The sequence below is a fragment of the Coregonus clupeaformis genome, unplaced genomic scaffold, assembly GCF_020615455.1.
Source record: "Coregonus clupeaformis isolate EN_2021a unplaced genomic scaffold, ASM2061545v1 scaf0018, whole genome shotgun sequence".
Taxonomy (NCBI): Eukaryota; Metazoa; Chordata; class Actinopteri; order Salmoniformes; family Salmonidae; genus Coregonus; species Coregonus clupeaformis.
In genome coordinates this window covers 345540-357801 of record NW_025533473.1, presented here as the reverse complement: position 1 = coordinate 357801, position 12262 = coordinate 345540, and the positions used below count along the sequence as shown (strand labels likewise).

The window sequence follows — 12262 nt, the reverse complement described above, 5'->3', positions numbered from 1 at the left end:
GTAGGAATGAAGAACTTCATATAATTAATTGCTATTTTTCGAAGGCACAATTTCCAAATTGGGGTTCCTTTATTATGCTCCGATTGTATGGGAGGCTACAGTAACTATGTCTTTATGAGTTTGAACATGAGAAATATCACTATCTTAATATTGCATATGCTCTGTACGGAGAATGCAAACAAAGCTACAGTGGGGGAAAAAAGTATTTAGTCAGCCACCAATTGTGCAAGTTCTACCACTTAAAAAGATGAGAGAGGCCTGTAATTTTCATCATAGGTACACGTCAACTATGACAGACAAATTGAGGAAAAAAAATCCAGAAAATCACATTGTAGGATTTTTTATGAATTTATTTGCAAATTATGGTGGAAAAAATTACAGGCCTCTCTCATCTTTTTAAGTGGGAGAACTTGCACAATTGGTGGCTGACTAAATACTTTTTTTCCCCACTGTATGTGTCACTGATGCTTACCTGCGGAGATTCAGATGAAAGTGCGAGCTCAATGTTTTTGTCACCATTGAGGAGGTTCAGCTTCTGTAACCTTCTCTTAACCTCCTCCTCAATGTATGCATTTATCCTGTCAACGGATAAGGTCATTTATTAGATACTCAAAATCTACAATGGCCAGATCAACCCTAGGGTCCAAAAATAATGCATCTTTATCATGATCATCTGGTAGTAACTTTGACATCTACATTTCATCATTCTCCACCTACAACAGATTTGCCTGTGCCGTTTCTGGCTATCATTGTGAATATTGCAAAAGGATGACACATACAGTGCCTTCAGAAAGTATTCACACCCATTTACTTTCTCCAAATTTTATTGTGTTACAAAGTGGGATTAAAATGGATTTGTCTTTTTTTTGTCAACGATCTACACAAAATGTCAGTGGAAGAGAAATTCTACCAGTTGTAAATAATCATTACAAAAAAAAACATATATCTTGATTAGATAAGTATTCAGTCCCCTGAGCCAATAAATGTTAGAATCTTTTTGGATAAGTCTAAGAGCTTTCCACACCTGGATTGTGTAACATTTGCCCATTATTCTTTTCAAAAGTCTTCAAGCTCTGTCAAATTGGTTGTTGATCATTGCTAGACAACCATTTTCAGGTCTTGCCATAGATTTTCAAGCAGATTTAAGTCAAAACTAACTCTGCCACTCAGGAACATTCACTGTCTTCTTGGTAAGCAACTCCAGTGTAGATCTGGCCTTGTGTTTTAGATTATTGTCCTGCTGAAAGGTGAATTCATCTCCCAGTGTTTGGTGGAATGCCAACTGAACCAGGTTTTCCTCTAGGATTTTGCCTGTGCTTAGCTCCATTCCGTTTCTTTTTTATCCTGGAAAAACTCCCCAGTCCTTAACTATTACAAGCACACCCATAACATGATCCAGCCACCACTATGCTTGAAAATATGGAGAGTGATACTCAGTAATGTGTTGTATTGGACTTGCCACAAACATAACACTTTGTATTCTGGACAAAAGGTTAATTGCTTTGCCGCATTCTTTGCAGTATTACTTTACTGCCTGTTTTGGAATATGTTTTATTCTGTACAGGCTTCCTTCTTTTCACTGTCAATTAGGTTAGTTGTGGAGTAACTACAATGTTGTTAATCCATTCTGTTTTCTCCTATCACAGCCATTAAACTCTGTAACCATTTTAAAGTCACCATTGGCCTCATGGTGAAATCCCTGAGCGGTTTCCTTCCTTTCTGGAAACGGAGTTAGGAAGGACGCCTGTATCTTTGTAGTGACTGGGTGTATTGATACACCATCCAAAGTATAATTCATAACTTCACCATGCTCAAAGGGATATTCAATGTCTGCTTTTCTTTAATGTATTTCTTATCTACCAATAGGTGCCCTTCTTTGCAAGGCATTGGAAAACTTCCCTGGTCTTTGTGGTTGAATCTGTGAATTGAAATTCACTGCTCGACTGAGGGACCATACAGATAAATGTATGTATGGGTACAGCGATGAGGTAGTCATAAAATCAATCCTGTTAATAAATATTATTGCTCACAGAGTGAGTACATGCAACTTATTATGTGACTTGTTAAGCAAATATTTAGTCCTGAACTCATTTAGGCTTGCCATCATTTTGAAAAACATAATTCCATGTGGTATTGTGTGTAGGCCAGTGACAAAAAAATCTCAATTTAATCCATTTTAAATTCAGGTTGAAACAACAAAGTGTGGAAAAAGTAAAGGGGTGTGAATACTTTCTGAAGGCACTGTACCCGTCATCTGCGATAGGCAGCACTGGGGGTAGGCTCTGGATTGGGCTGACAGGGGGAGTGCTGAGGCCGGTCTTTTCATCGCCGCTCCCAGTGTGATTCCTTCCACTTCCCTCAGTCTTACTGATCCTCTGCTTCAGCTTTTGGATTTCCCGCTCCACCCTGAGGATATGGAGAGAAGATGGAGAGTTGTCATGTGTCTATCGACCCAAAGAGTCATGATAAATACACTCATTCCACAAAAACTATGACAATATCATTATAAAAAGGCAGAGTTACTTATTTATCATGTCCTTAATCATATTACCAATTGAGGAACACCCTTTTAGACAGGAGGGATTGACCAATGTGATAATACCATCATCAACGACACTCATTTACCATCTCATCATCTATCATCTCTTGAAACTTTAACATCAGCTTATCTACATTTTCCATAATTATGTGGACAGCAATGGGTCTACCACACACCTTCCACTAGAGGACAAATGTTTTACTATTCATTGATTGTACAGATGTATCTGTAGTGACAGTAAATAACAAGCGTGTTCACCTCTCATGGTCGAGTTCCCGTGCGGGCCCCAGAATGGAGGCCTTGCGCCTGGATTCCTCACTCTCGGGGTCCAGCGAGACACTGCTCTTCAGCGCTGAGTGCCTTCTCTCCAGGCGTGCCACTGCCTGCTCCAGGGCCTCATGCTGCTGCTTCTCCCGCGACTCCAGGATCTCCTTCTCCTTGCGCCGCACTTTCTCCTCCTGGCGTGCCACGTTGGCCGTGAACTCGTATGTCTCCTGCAGCTGCTGAAGCTGCTCGGCGCTGGCGCAGTGTGAGGTGAGGCGCTCCTCCTTCTCCTCAAGTTCCTTCTCCACCTGGTACAGGGTGTTGTCTAGTCCCAGGGAGATGTTGGAAATGCTGCCAGCGCCAGAGAAGCATCCGAGTTTCAGCAGCTCCTCCGCCCTCTGCCTTTCCTCGGCCACCGCCGGCAGGAGGCTGTCTGTTAGGCTGGCTAGCCGGCGCTCCTTGAAGAGGAGGCGCTGCTCGGCCTGGTGCATCCGCTGCTCCTCCTGGGAGAGTTCCGAGGCGTCCTGCGCCCCCTTCTCCTGGGTCTCTCGCAGCTGTCGCTGATGCTCCTTGTGGGTGTGAACCAGGAGGGCCAGGGCAGCGCGCTCTGACGCCACCTCCTTCTCCAGGCACTCCTTCTGCTGCCGGAGCCCCTCCTCCAACTGACCCAGCTCCTCCACCTGCGCTGCCTTGAAGTCCGTGTAACGGACCTGGGCGGCGCGCCCGGCCTCCTCGCCCATTCCGTTGCAGTCGGAGCGCCCACTGGTCTCCTTGGCGCGGAGCAGCGCCTCGCGGATCTCTGCCAGGGCACGGCGCTCCTCGTCCAGGCGCCGGGTGTCCTCGCGGGTCAGCAGGGCGGCCGCCGCCTCGTGACGCTCCCTCAGCTGCTCTTCCAGGCGCCCCACCAGGCCTAGCTGCTCCATCTCGCGCTCCTCCAGCCTCCGCCTCTCCGCCTCCAGCCGCACCCCCTGCTCCACGTGCTCCCGCTTCAGCCGCTCCAGCTCGCGGAAGACCTCCGCCTGCTCGGCACGCTCTGCCGCCTCACTATGGCGGCGCGCCTCCTCGTCCTGTGTCTTCTCATCCTCGCGCTCCTCCTGCTGCTGCTTCTGCCGCTGGCGCCTCTGTAGCTCCGGCTCCTGGGTCTCGCGGTGGCGCTCCTCCTCAAAGCGCTGCTTCTCAGCCAGGAGGTCGCGCAGGCGACTCTCGATGTCCTGGCTGCGGCATCGGAGGGTCTCCTCCTGGTGGCGGATGCGCTGCTGCACCTGCTCCGACTCCTTGCGCTGGGACTCTACTTCCTGTTGCAGGAGCTCCAGCTCCGCCTTCTCGCACTTCTGCCTCTCTTCCATCTCCTTAATCAGCCTCCTGCACCCCAACCAAATACAGACAAATCATGAAACACTATGCAATTCGCCAAAAACATACATAGCAAACAAGACATTTTTTGTACAATTGCTTTTAACAATAACAAGAGTCTCCAACACTTTTTTGTTGTTGTTTTATTTTACTTTTTTATTAAAAATAAATGCACTGTTGGTTAAGGGCTGTAAATTAGCATTTCACTGTAATGTCTGCACCTGTTGTATTCGGCGCATGTGGCCAATAAAATAAGATTTGATTTGAATAAATCATGTGATGTCAGCATATTTGCTTTTAAAGCACACCGTTCCTACAATGTGGTGCATTACAGGTGACTAGTGAGTAAACATTGTTGGACTTTTTTTATATAGTCAAAATGTGAGCATGTTTGTGTGTGTGTCTCCCCTCGCACCTTTTGTGTTCCAGCTTCTCCAGCTCTTCCCGTTGCTGCCTCTCAAATTCCAACCTAGGCAAGTACACCAATAGCATTTAGCTGGCTTAATAACAATGACAGTGAGACTGGACTCACACACACAGCACATAACAGTATTACTCAACGAGACGGCATGATCACAGAAATTAAGGCTGCAATTGGCACATGGAATGACTGAAGAGCTTCATACAAGGCAATGGATGTCAAAGCTTGATGTCATCATTATGCGCCAAAACAGTGATTGAAGCAAGCGGGGGCGATGTTCAAAATCATTATAAAAACAAGACGAGACGATGATGGCTTATGTTCAAACAACGGTGGTGGTGGCTGGACAAAGTGAAAAAGATGTGTCATGTTTCACTAGCATTGTTAAAACAAAGCAGTGAACATTGAACACTGGTTGGGTCTACCTGAGATAGATGGGCCCCTTTTCAGTGAAGAGACTGCCAAGGGAGGGTTCAGAGATACATTAGTTACTGTACTTTTAAAATTAGACTCAATGAAGAGCAATAGTCACACAAATGAGTTAAAACAACACAGCAATAACCATTACCAACGTTCACTAAATACTGGCTGTGTATTCCTCAAAATATCCATGGTTACTCTAGACCTACTAATATATTTTTTTGTGTTGTCCATGTATGCATACCTACCTAGTAGGTCGTTCTAGGTTTTAAAAAAATCCAGTTTAGGTCTAAATCGGAGTAAGAGCTATTGCATTACTTGTTGTATTGTACAAAACTGAAATGGAAGACTATGTACTTCCTCCACAAGGGGTGCTGTACAACAACAAAACAAATGCATTCTCTAGCGGTTCTGTACAAGCAGAATTAATCTCTGGCTCAACAGATTTTTGGAGAGTTAGTAATAGAATCAATGAAGGCCATACAGTTTGAGTGATGTGGCATTTGTGACGAGCAGCGTTACCAGCTCACATGATTTCAGCTTGAGTCACAGCAGTTGCAATGTCACAGACCTCCTCCATTCCAAAGTACATTCCCCCCATTTCCATTTTGAGCTACACCTGTGCCAACTGCCTAGACCATCATAAACTGCCAGTACACTGATGTCTTTGACTGGGCACTGTAACATTGTTATTCAGCAAAGAAAAAAAGTGTTTTTCTTTTTTTTTTACAACCAATCCACTGCTTCAGTCAGTGGTCACGTGAGTGAGCAGTAACGGACCTAAGCGAATGGAGGAAAAGGAGTGCTTCTGAACTGCTGAGAAGGCAGGGGGAACTGCGCAGAGGGAGTTGGGGTGAATCGTTCATGCGCTGGAGCATACATCTGACTAATCCCAAACCAGCCCCTACTGCCTACTCCCCATGCACTTCTGGAGATCTGAGAGGAATAGATTAGTATAAGAAATATGGGAACAGCTTCACCTTGCCCTCTGTTAGACTAGGTGGAGTTTTCGCCATATTGCTTACACCCATCCATTCCTCTCAGATCTCCACAAGTACATAGACAGTAGGGGCTAGGGGCTGATTTGGGATTAGGTGATACATACACCCACATACACTCACCCTGGGTTGTAGAGCATTACTGTGGAGAGGTTCTCACATGATTTGTTGAGATCGGTCATGGACAGACTGAAGGAGGAGAGCAGTCCACTCTGGGAAAAATGACCAACACACAACAAAGGTCAACATGACCATTGACCTCATGATGACTCATTGGTAAGTCGCCTACATCCTACAAGGCTTACAGTAAACGTGCCCTTCCACTAGATGGTTATGTCAAATCAACGTTTATTGGTCGCGTACACAGATCTGCAGATGTTATCGCAGGTGCAACGAAATGCTTGGCTACATGAGTAATAAGCTATACGAGTCATGACTTACTTGATTTAAACCCTTAGGGAGCATGTGTCATCCACATATCTAATAATAATAATAATCTAATATCTAATAACTTATGACTGATACCGCAACTAATAAGCTTCTTTAAAACGCCTTTGAGAGACAGAGCCTTTGGTATTACCTTCCTCTTCTCCCTTAGTTTAGCTGCCTCTTTAGGGTGGTTGAAACGGAACATGTTGGTTCTCCCCAGCAGGATGACAGCACCTATCAAACACAATAGAACTAGAAACATTGAATAAGATAATAAGGAATAAAACTACATAGGGAGGGAAATGCACATGGGTGGGTTTTACTACTGCTAAAATGACTACAGATCAGTAAATGTGGGATTGTGCATTCACAGAACAATCATTGTGTTGGCTGGCTAAAAGCGTGCTAACGCTAGTTGGATAGTCCATCTGTAGATGCTCTACGGACTATACACAGACTGTATAAAACATTAGGAAAACCTGTTCTTTCCATGATATAGACCAGGGGTATTCAACTCTTACCCTACGAGGTCCGGAGCCTGTCGGTTTTCTGTTCTACCTGATAATTAATTGCACACACCTGGTGTCCCAGGTCTAAATCAGTCCCTGATTAGAGGGGAACAATGAAAAAATGCAGTGGAACTGGCTTCGAGGTCCAGAGTTGAGTTTGAGGGATATAGACTGACCAGGTGAAAGCTATGATCCCTTATTGATGTCACCTGTTAAATCCACTGCAATCAGTGTAGATGAAGGGTAGGAGACAGGTTATAGAAGGATGTTTAAGCCTTGAGACAATTGAGACATGGATTGTGTATGTGTGCCATTCACAGGGTGAATGGGCAAGACAAAATATTTAAGTGCCTTTGAACAGGGTATGGTAGTAGGTGCCATGCGTACAGGTTTGAGTGTATCAAGAACTGCAACACTGCTGGGTTTTTAATGCTCAACAGTTTCCCGTGTGTATCAACAATGGTCCACCACCCAAAGAACATCCAACCAACTTGACACAACTGTGGGACGCATTGGAGTCAACATGGGCCAGCATCCCTGTGGAACGCTTTCGACACCTTGTAGAGTCCATACCCCGACGAATTGAGGCTGTTCTGAGAGCAAAAGGGGGTGCAACTCAATATTAGGAAGATGTTCCTAATGTGTTGTACACTGTGCCTAATGTTTTGTACACAACCTATCAGTAACATTTCAACTAACTATTTATTAACCCTAACCCTTATTTTAAACCTAACTCTAACCGTAACCTTACCAAGCAGTTGCTTATCAACAGGTTGTTGATAGTAGCCTATGACTATCCAAATAAAGTGCGATCAAAAGCATATACCTTGGTTTAGTGGGGAGGCTTCTGTCACTTGCACTCCATTCACGGAGCACTGGGCCCCATTGAGTGGAACCAGGGTGACAGTGCCGGTCTGGTTCGCAAACATGCAATGTTCACTCTCCAGGTCCAGCCCATGGAGAACTACAGAGAGGAGAGAGAATGAGAGGGAAAGATACTGTTCGTGTGTGTGTGTTTGCATTATCAATTGTTTCTTTATCCTGATTTATAGCAAAGTCTGACAGCGGATAGAGTACAGTGGGGGAAAAAAGTATTTAGTCAGCCACCAATTGTGCAAGTTCTCCTACTTAAAAAGATGAGAGGCCTGTAATTTTCATCATAGGTACACGTCAACTATGACAGACAAAATGAGATTTTTTTTTCCAGAAAATCACATTGTAGGATTTTTTATGAATTTATTTGCAAATTATAGTGGAAAATAAGTATTTGGTCAATAACAAAAGTTTCTCAATACTTTGTCATATACCCTTTGTTGGCAGTGACACAGGTCAAACGTTTTCTGTAAGTCTTCACAAGGTTTTCACACACTGTTGCTGGTATTTTGGCCCATTCCTCCATGCAGATCTCCTCTAGAGCAGTGATGTTTTGGGGCTGTCGCTGGGCAACACGGACTTTCAACTCCCTCCAAAGATTTTCTATGGGGTTGAGATCTGGAGACTGGCTAGGCCACTCCAGGACCTTGAAATGCTTCTTACGAAGCCACTCCTTCGTTGCCCGGGCGGTGTGTTTGGGATCATTGTCATGCTGAAAGACCCAGCCACGTTTCATCTTCAATGCCCTTGCTGATGGAAGGAGGTTTTCACTCAAAATCTCACGATACATGGCCCCATTCATTCTTTCCTTTACACGGATCAGTCGTCCTGGTCCCTTTGCAGAAAAACAGCCCCAAAGCATGATGTTTCCACCCCCATGCTTCACAGTAGGTATGGTGTTCTTTGGATGCAACTCAGCATTCTTTGTCCTCCAAATACGACAAGTTGAGTTTTTACCAAAAAGTTCTATTTTGGTTTCATCTGACCATATGACATTCTCCCAATCCTCTTCTGGATCATCCAAATGCACTCTAGCAAACTTCAGACGGGCCTGGACATGTACTGGCTTAAGCAGGGGGACACGTCTGGCACTGCAGGATTTGAGTCCCTGGCGGCGTAGTGTGTTACTGATGGTAGGCTTTGTTACTTTGGTCCCAGCTCTCTGCAGGTCATTCGCTAGGTCCCCCCGTGTGGTTCTGGGATTTTTGCTCACCGTTCTTGTGATCATTTTGACCCCACGGGGTGAGATCTTGCGTGGAGCCCCAGATCGAGGGAGATTATCAGTGGTCTTGTATGTCTTCCATTTCCTAATAATTGCTCCCACAGTTGATTTCTTCAAACCAAGCTGCTTACCTATTGCAGATTCAGTCTTCCCAGCCTGGTGCAGGTCTACAATTTTGTTTCTGGTGTCCTTTGACAGCTCTTTGGTCTTGGCCATAGTGGAGTTTGGAGTGTGACTGTTTGAGGTTGTGGACAGGTGTCTTTTATACTGATAACAAGTTCAAACAGGTGCCATTAATATAGGTAACGAGTGGAGGACAGAGGAGCCTCTTAAAGAAGAAGTTACAGGTCTGTGAGAGCCAGAAATCTTGCTTGTTTGTAGGTGACCAAATACTTATTTTCCACCATAATTTGCAAATAAATTCATAAAAAAATCCTACAATGTGATTTTCTGAAAATGTTTCTCTCAATTTGTCTGTCATAGTTGACGTGTACCTATGATGAAAATTACAGGCCTCTCATCTTTTTAAGTGGGAGAACTTGCACAATTGGTGGCTGACTAAATACTTTTTTCCCCCACTGTATGTAACAGAGGCCACTCACCAATGTCCTGAACAGTCGACGCATCGTCTCGACCAACATATGTCCTGCCCTCCTGGAACAAAAATGAAAGCGATATGTCAAGTCCATGTAACTTCTATTTAAGTTTAATAGGAAGTCAAATGAACTTACAGTGCATTCGGAAAGTATTCAGACCCCTTCCCCACATTTTGTTACATTGCAGCCTTGTTCTAAAAAAAAAAAAAATCTTTATCAATCTACACACAATACCCCATAATGACAAAGCGAAAACAGGTTTTTAGAAACAAATATTTTTTTAAACAGAAATACCTTATTTACATAAGTATTCAGACCCTTTGCTATGAGACTCGAAATTCAGCTCAGTTCCTTTGTGGAGATGGGAGAACCTTCCAGAAGGACAACCATCTTTGCAGTACTCCACCAAATCAAGCCTTTATGGTAGGGTGGCCAGATGGAAGCCACTCCTCAGTAAAAGGCACATGACAGCCCGCTTGGAGCACCTAAAGACTGACTATGAGAAACAAGATTCTCTGGTCTGATAAAACCAAGATTGAACTCTTTGGCCTGAATGTCAAGCATGGTGGTGGCAGCATCATGATGTGGGGATGTTTTTCAGCAGCAGGGACTGGGAGACTAGTCAGGATCGAGGGAAAGATGAACAGAGCAAAGTACAGAGAGATCCTTGATGAAAACCTGCTCCAGAGCGCTCAGGACATCAGACTGGGGTGAAGGTTCACCTTCCAACAGGACAACGACCCTAAGCACACTGCCAAGACAACGCAGGAGTGGCTTCGGGACAAGTCTCTGAATGTCCTTGAGTGGCCCAACCAGAGCCCGGACTTGAACTCGATCTAACATCTCTGGAGAGACCTGCAAATAGCTGTGCAGAGATGCTCCCCATCCAACCTGACAGAGCTTGAGAGGATCTGCAGAGAAGAATGGGAGAAACTCCCCAAATACAGGTGTGCAAAGCTTGTAGCGTCATACCCAAGAAGACTCATTTTTTTTTTACATTTTAAGACTCGAGGCTGTAATTGCTGCCAAAAGTTCTTCAACAAAGTACTGAGTACTTATGTTAAATCAGTTATTTATTATTATCATCATCATTTATATATATATATTTTTTTATATTTTTATTTATTTTTACCCATTTTTGCTTTGTCATTATGAGGTATTGTGTGTAGATTGATGAGGAATTATTATTATTTTTAATCCATTTTAGAATACGGCTGTAACGTAACAAAACATGGAAAAAGTCCTGGGGTCTGAATACTTTCCGAATGCACTGTATGTGAAGCAATCTGAGATGTTTTGTTGTTGTTGTAAAAACTACTAAAAATAATCAAATCAACTGTGACTGACCTTTAGATGGTAGAGGATGATGCCAGTACTTAGGAGGTCGTCATCGATACCAATTAGATGAGGCAACTCTGAATCGAGGACGACGCCAATTCCCTCTTTCCTCAGGGCAAGGGTTTCTTCCTGTAAAGATCAATGGAAGACAGATATTGTCAATCATTAGAAATTGATTGATGTTTCTGACTTATAAGTCAATAAAATGTCACAGCTGAATATAACCTAAAAAGGCACATAACCAGAGTGCTTGTGTGAGCTAAAGTGAATTCGACATTTTATACAAATATATGCCCACTCACCTTGAGAATGTTCTGAGTTTCATTCCACTTGTTAGTCCACTCCTTGGTTAGCTCCAACACCTATGACAGAAATAGCAAAAATATTTTTCTTGAATATCAAAGATCTTTTGGAGAAAAAAAGGGGTGCATGTTGTGAGGTCACATCACTACCTTGCTTTAATGCTTGGCTTGTTTATGGATTCAAAGAACAGAACACTAAACTTGCAAAGTATCGATAGCTTCTTTTGTGTAATTCTGTTTATTTTTACTCTAAAAGGAACCATCCACATGGCCTTACTCGGGCTTCGTTCTGGTGTAGTTTCTCCTCCATGCTCAGAGCGGTGGGTGAATCCAGAAGTGCAATCTGAGAAGGATGAAAACAAACCAACAATCAATACATTATTGAATCACACATCAATACTCCCGAAGTCAGTGAGACCTAGTTAGATTAGATGGGACATTTAAAACACAACAACAAGGTCATTGGCCAGTAGCTGGAAAGGTGGACATGAATGGACTGTTAAATTTCAATAAAACATAATGTACTAGCTATGCATTATAAAATGTGCCCATAAATTAACAATATCATTAACACTTTCACAGTTTTTTACAAAACTTGTGTATTGTAGAGTAGTTTTGTTTATGAAATAAATACACTTCAGGGCCCGAGAAAATGTTGTAGTGGACAGGATAGTTGAGTTCCAATGCCCTAAACCATCAACACACACAAAACAATTCAGATCAGTGTGACAAATCCACACCTGGTTTCCCTGGACCAGAAGGGCCTTCAGCCGGGCGATTTCGGCCCTGAGCTCTCGGATGAGCTTGACGTTGCAGTCCTCATTGATCGTGGGCTTGTTGATGATGTTCTTAGCGCGGTTGGCGTAGCGCAGCGTGCTCAGAGTCTCGCCGTAGTTGACGTCAGCAGGTGAAATGGCTGCCGCAAACGAGAACAAAACATCTTTGAAACATTTGTCGTACTACAAAACACTTTTGCATTTTCAATGTTCTAATGCTGT

General features: G+C 43.7%; 1 protein-coding gene across 12 annotated transcripts in view; it reads right to left on the bottom strand.

Moving 5' to 3' along the window:
- Window positions 1-12262, bottom strand: part of LOC123483063 (kinesin-like protein KIF16B) — a 32476-nt gene that overhangs the window by 11075 nt on the left and 9139 nt on the right. For 6 of the 12 annotated variants that reach the window (XM_045212492.1, XM_045212493.1, XM_045212494.1 and 3 more), the window contains exons 10-22: window positions 12005-12180; window positions 11542-11607; window positions 11265-11324; window positions 10972-11091; window positions 9631-9682; window positions 7760-7897; window positions 6576-6676; window positions 6119-6207; window positions 5003-5035; window positions 4572-4625; window positions 2798-4165; window positions 2230-2406; window positions 473-578 (exon numbers count right to left, since the gene is read on the bottom strand). In XM_045212492.1, the coding sequence (XP_045068427.1) occupies window positions 473-578; window positions 2230-2406; window positions 2798-4165; window positions 4572-4625; window positions 5003-5035; window positions 6119-6207; window positions 6576-6676; window positions 7760-7897; window positions 9631-9682; window positions 10972-11091; window positions 11265-11324; window positions 11542-11607; window positions 12005-12180 (2540 nt within the window). The remainder of the gene's footprint in view (window positions 1-472; window positions 579-2229; window positions 2407-2797; window positions 4166-4571; window positions 4626-5002; window positions 5036-6118; window positions 6208-6575; window positions 6677-7759; window positions 7898-9630; window positions 9683-10971; window positions 11092-11264; window positions 11325-11541; window positions 11608-12004; window positions 12181-12262) is intronic. The other 6 variants (XM_045212496.1, XM_045212491.1, XM_045212487.1 and 3 more) reach the window with 5 other exon arrangements.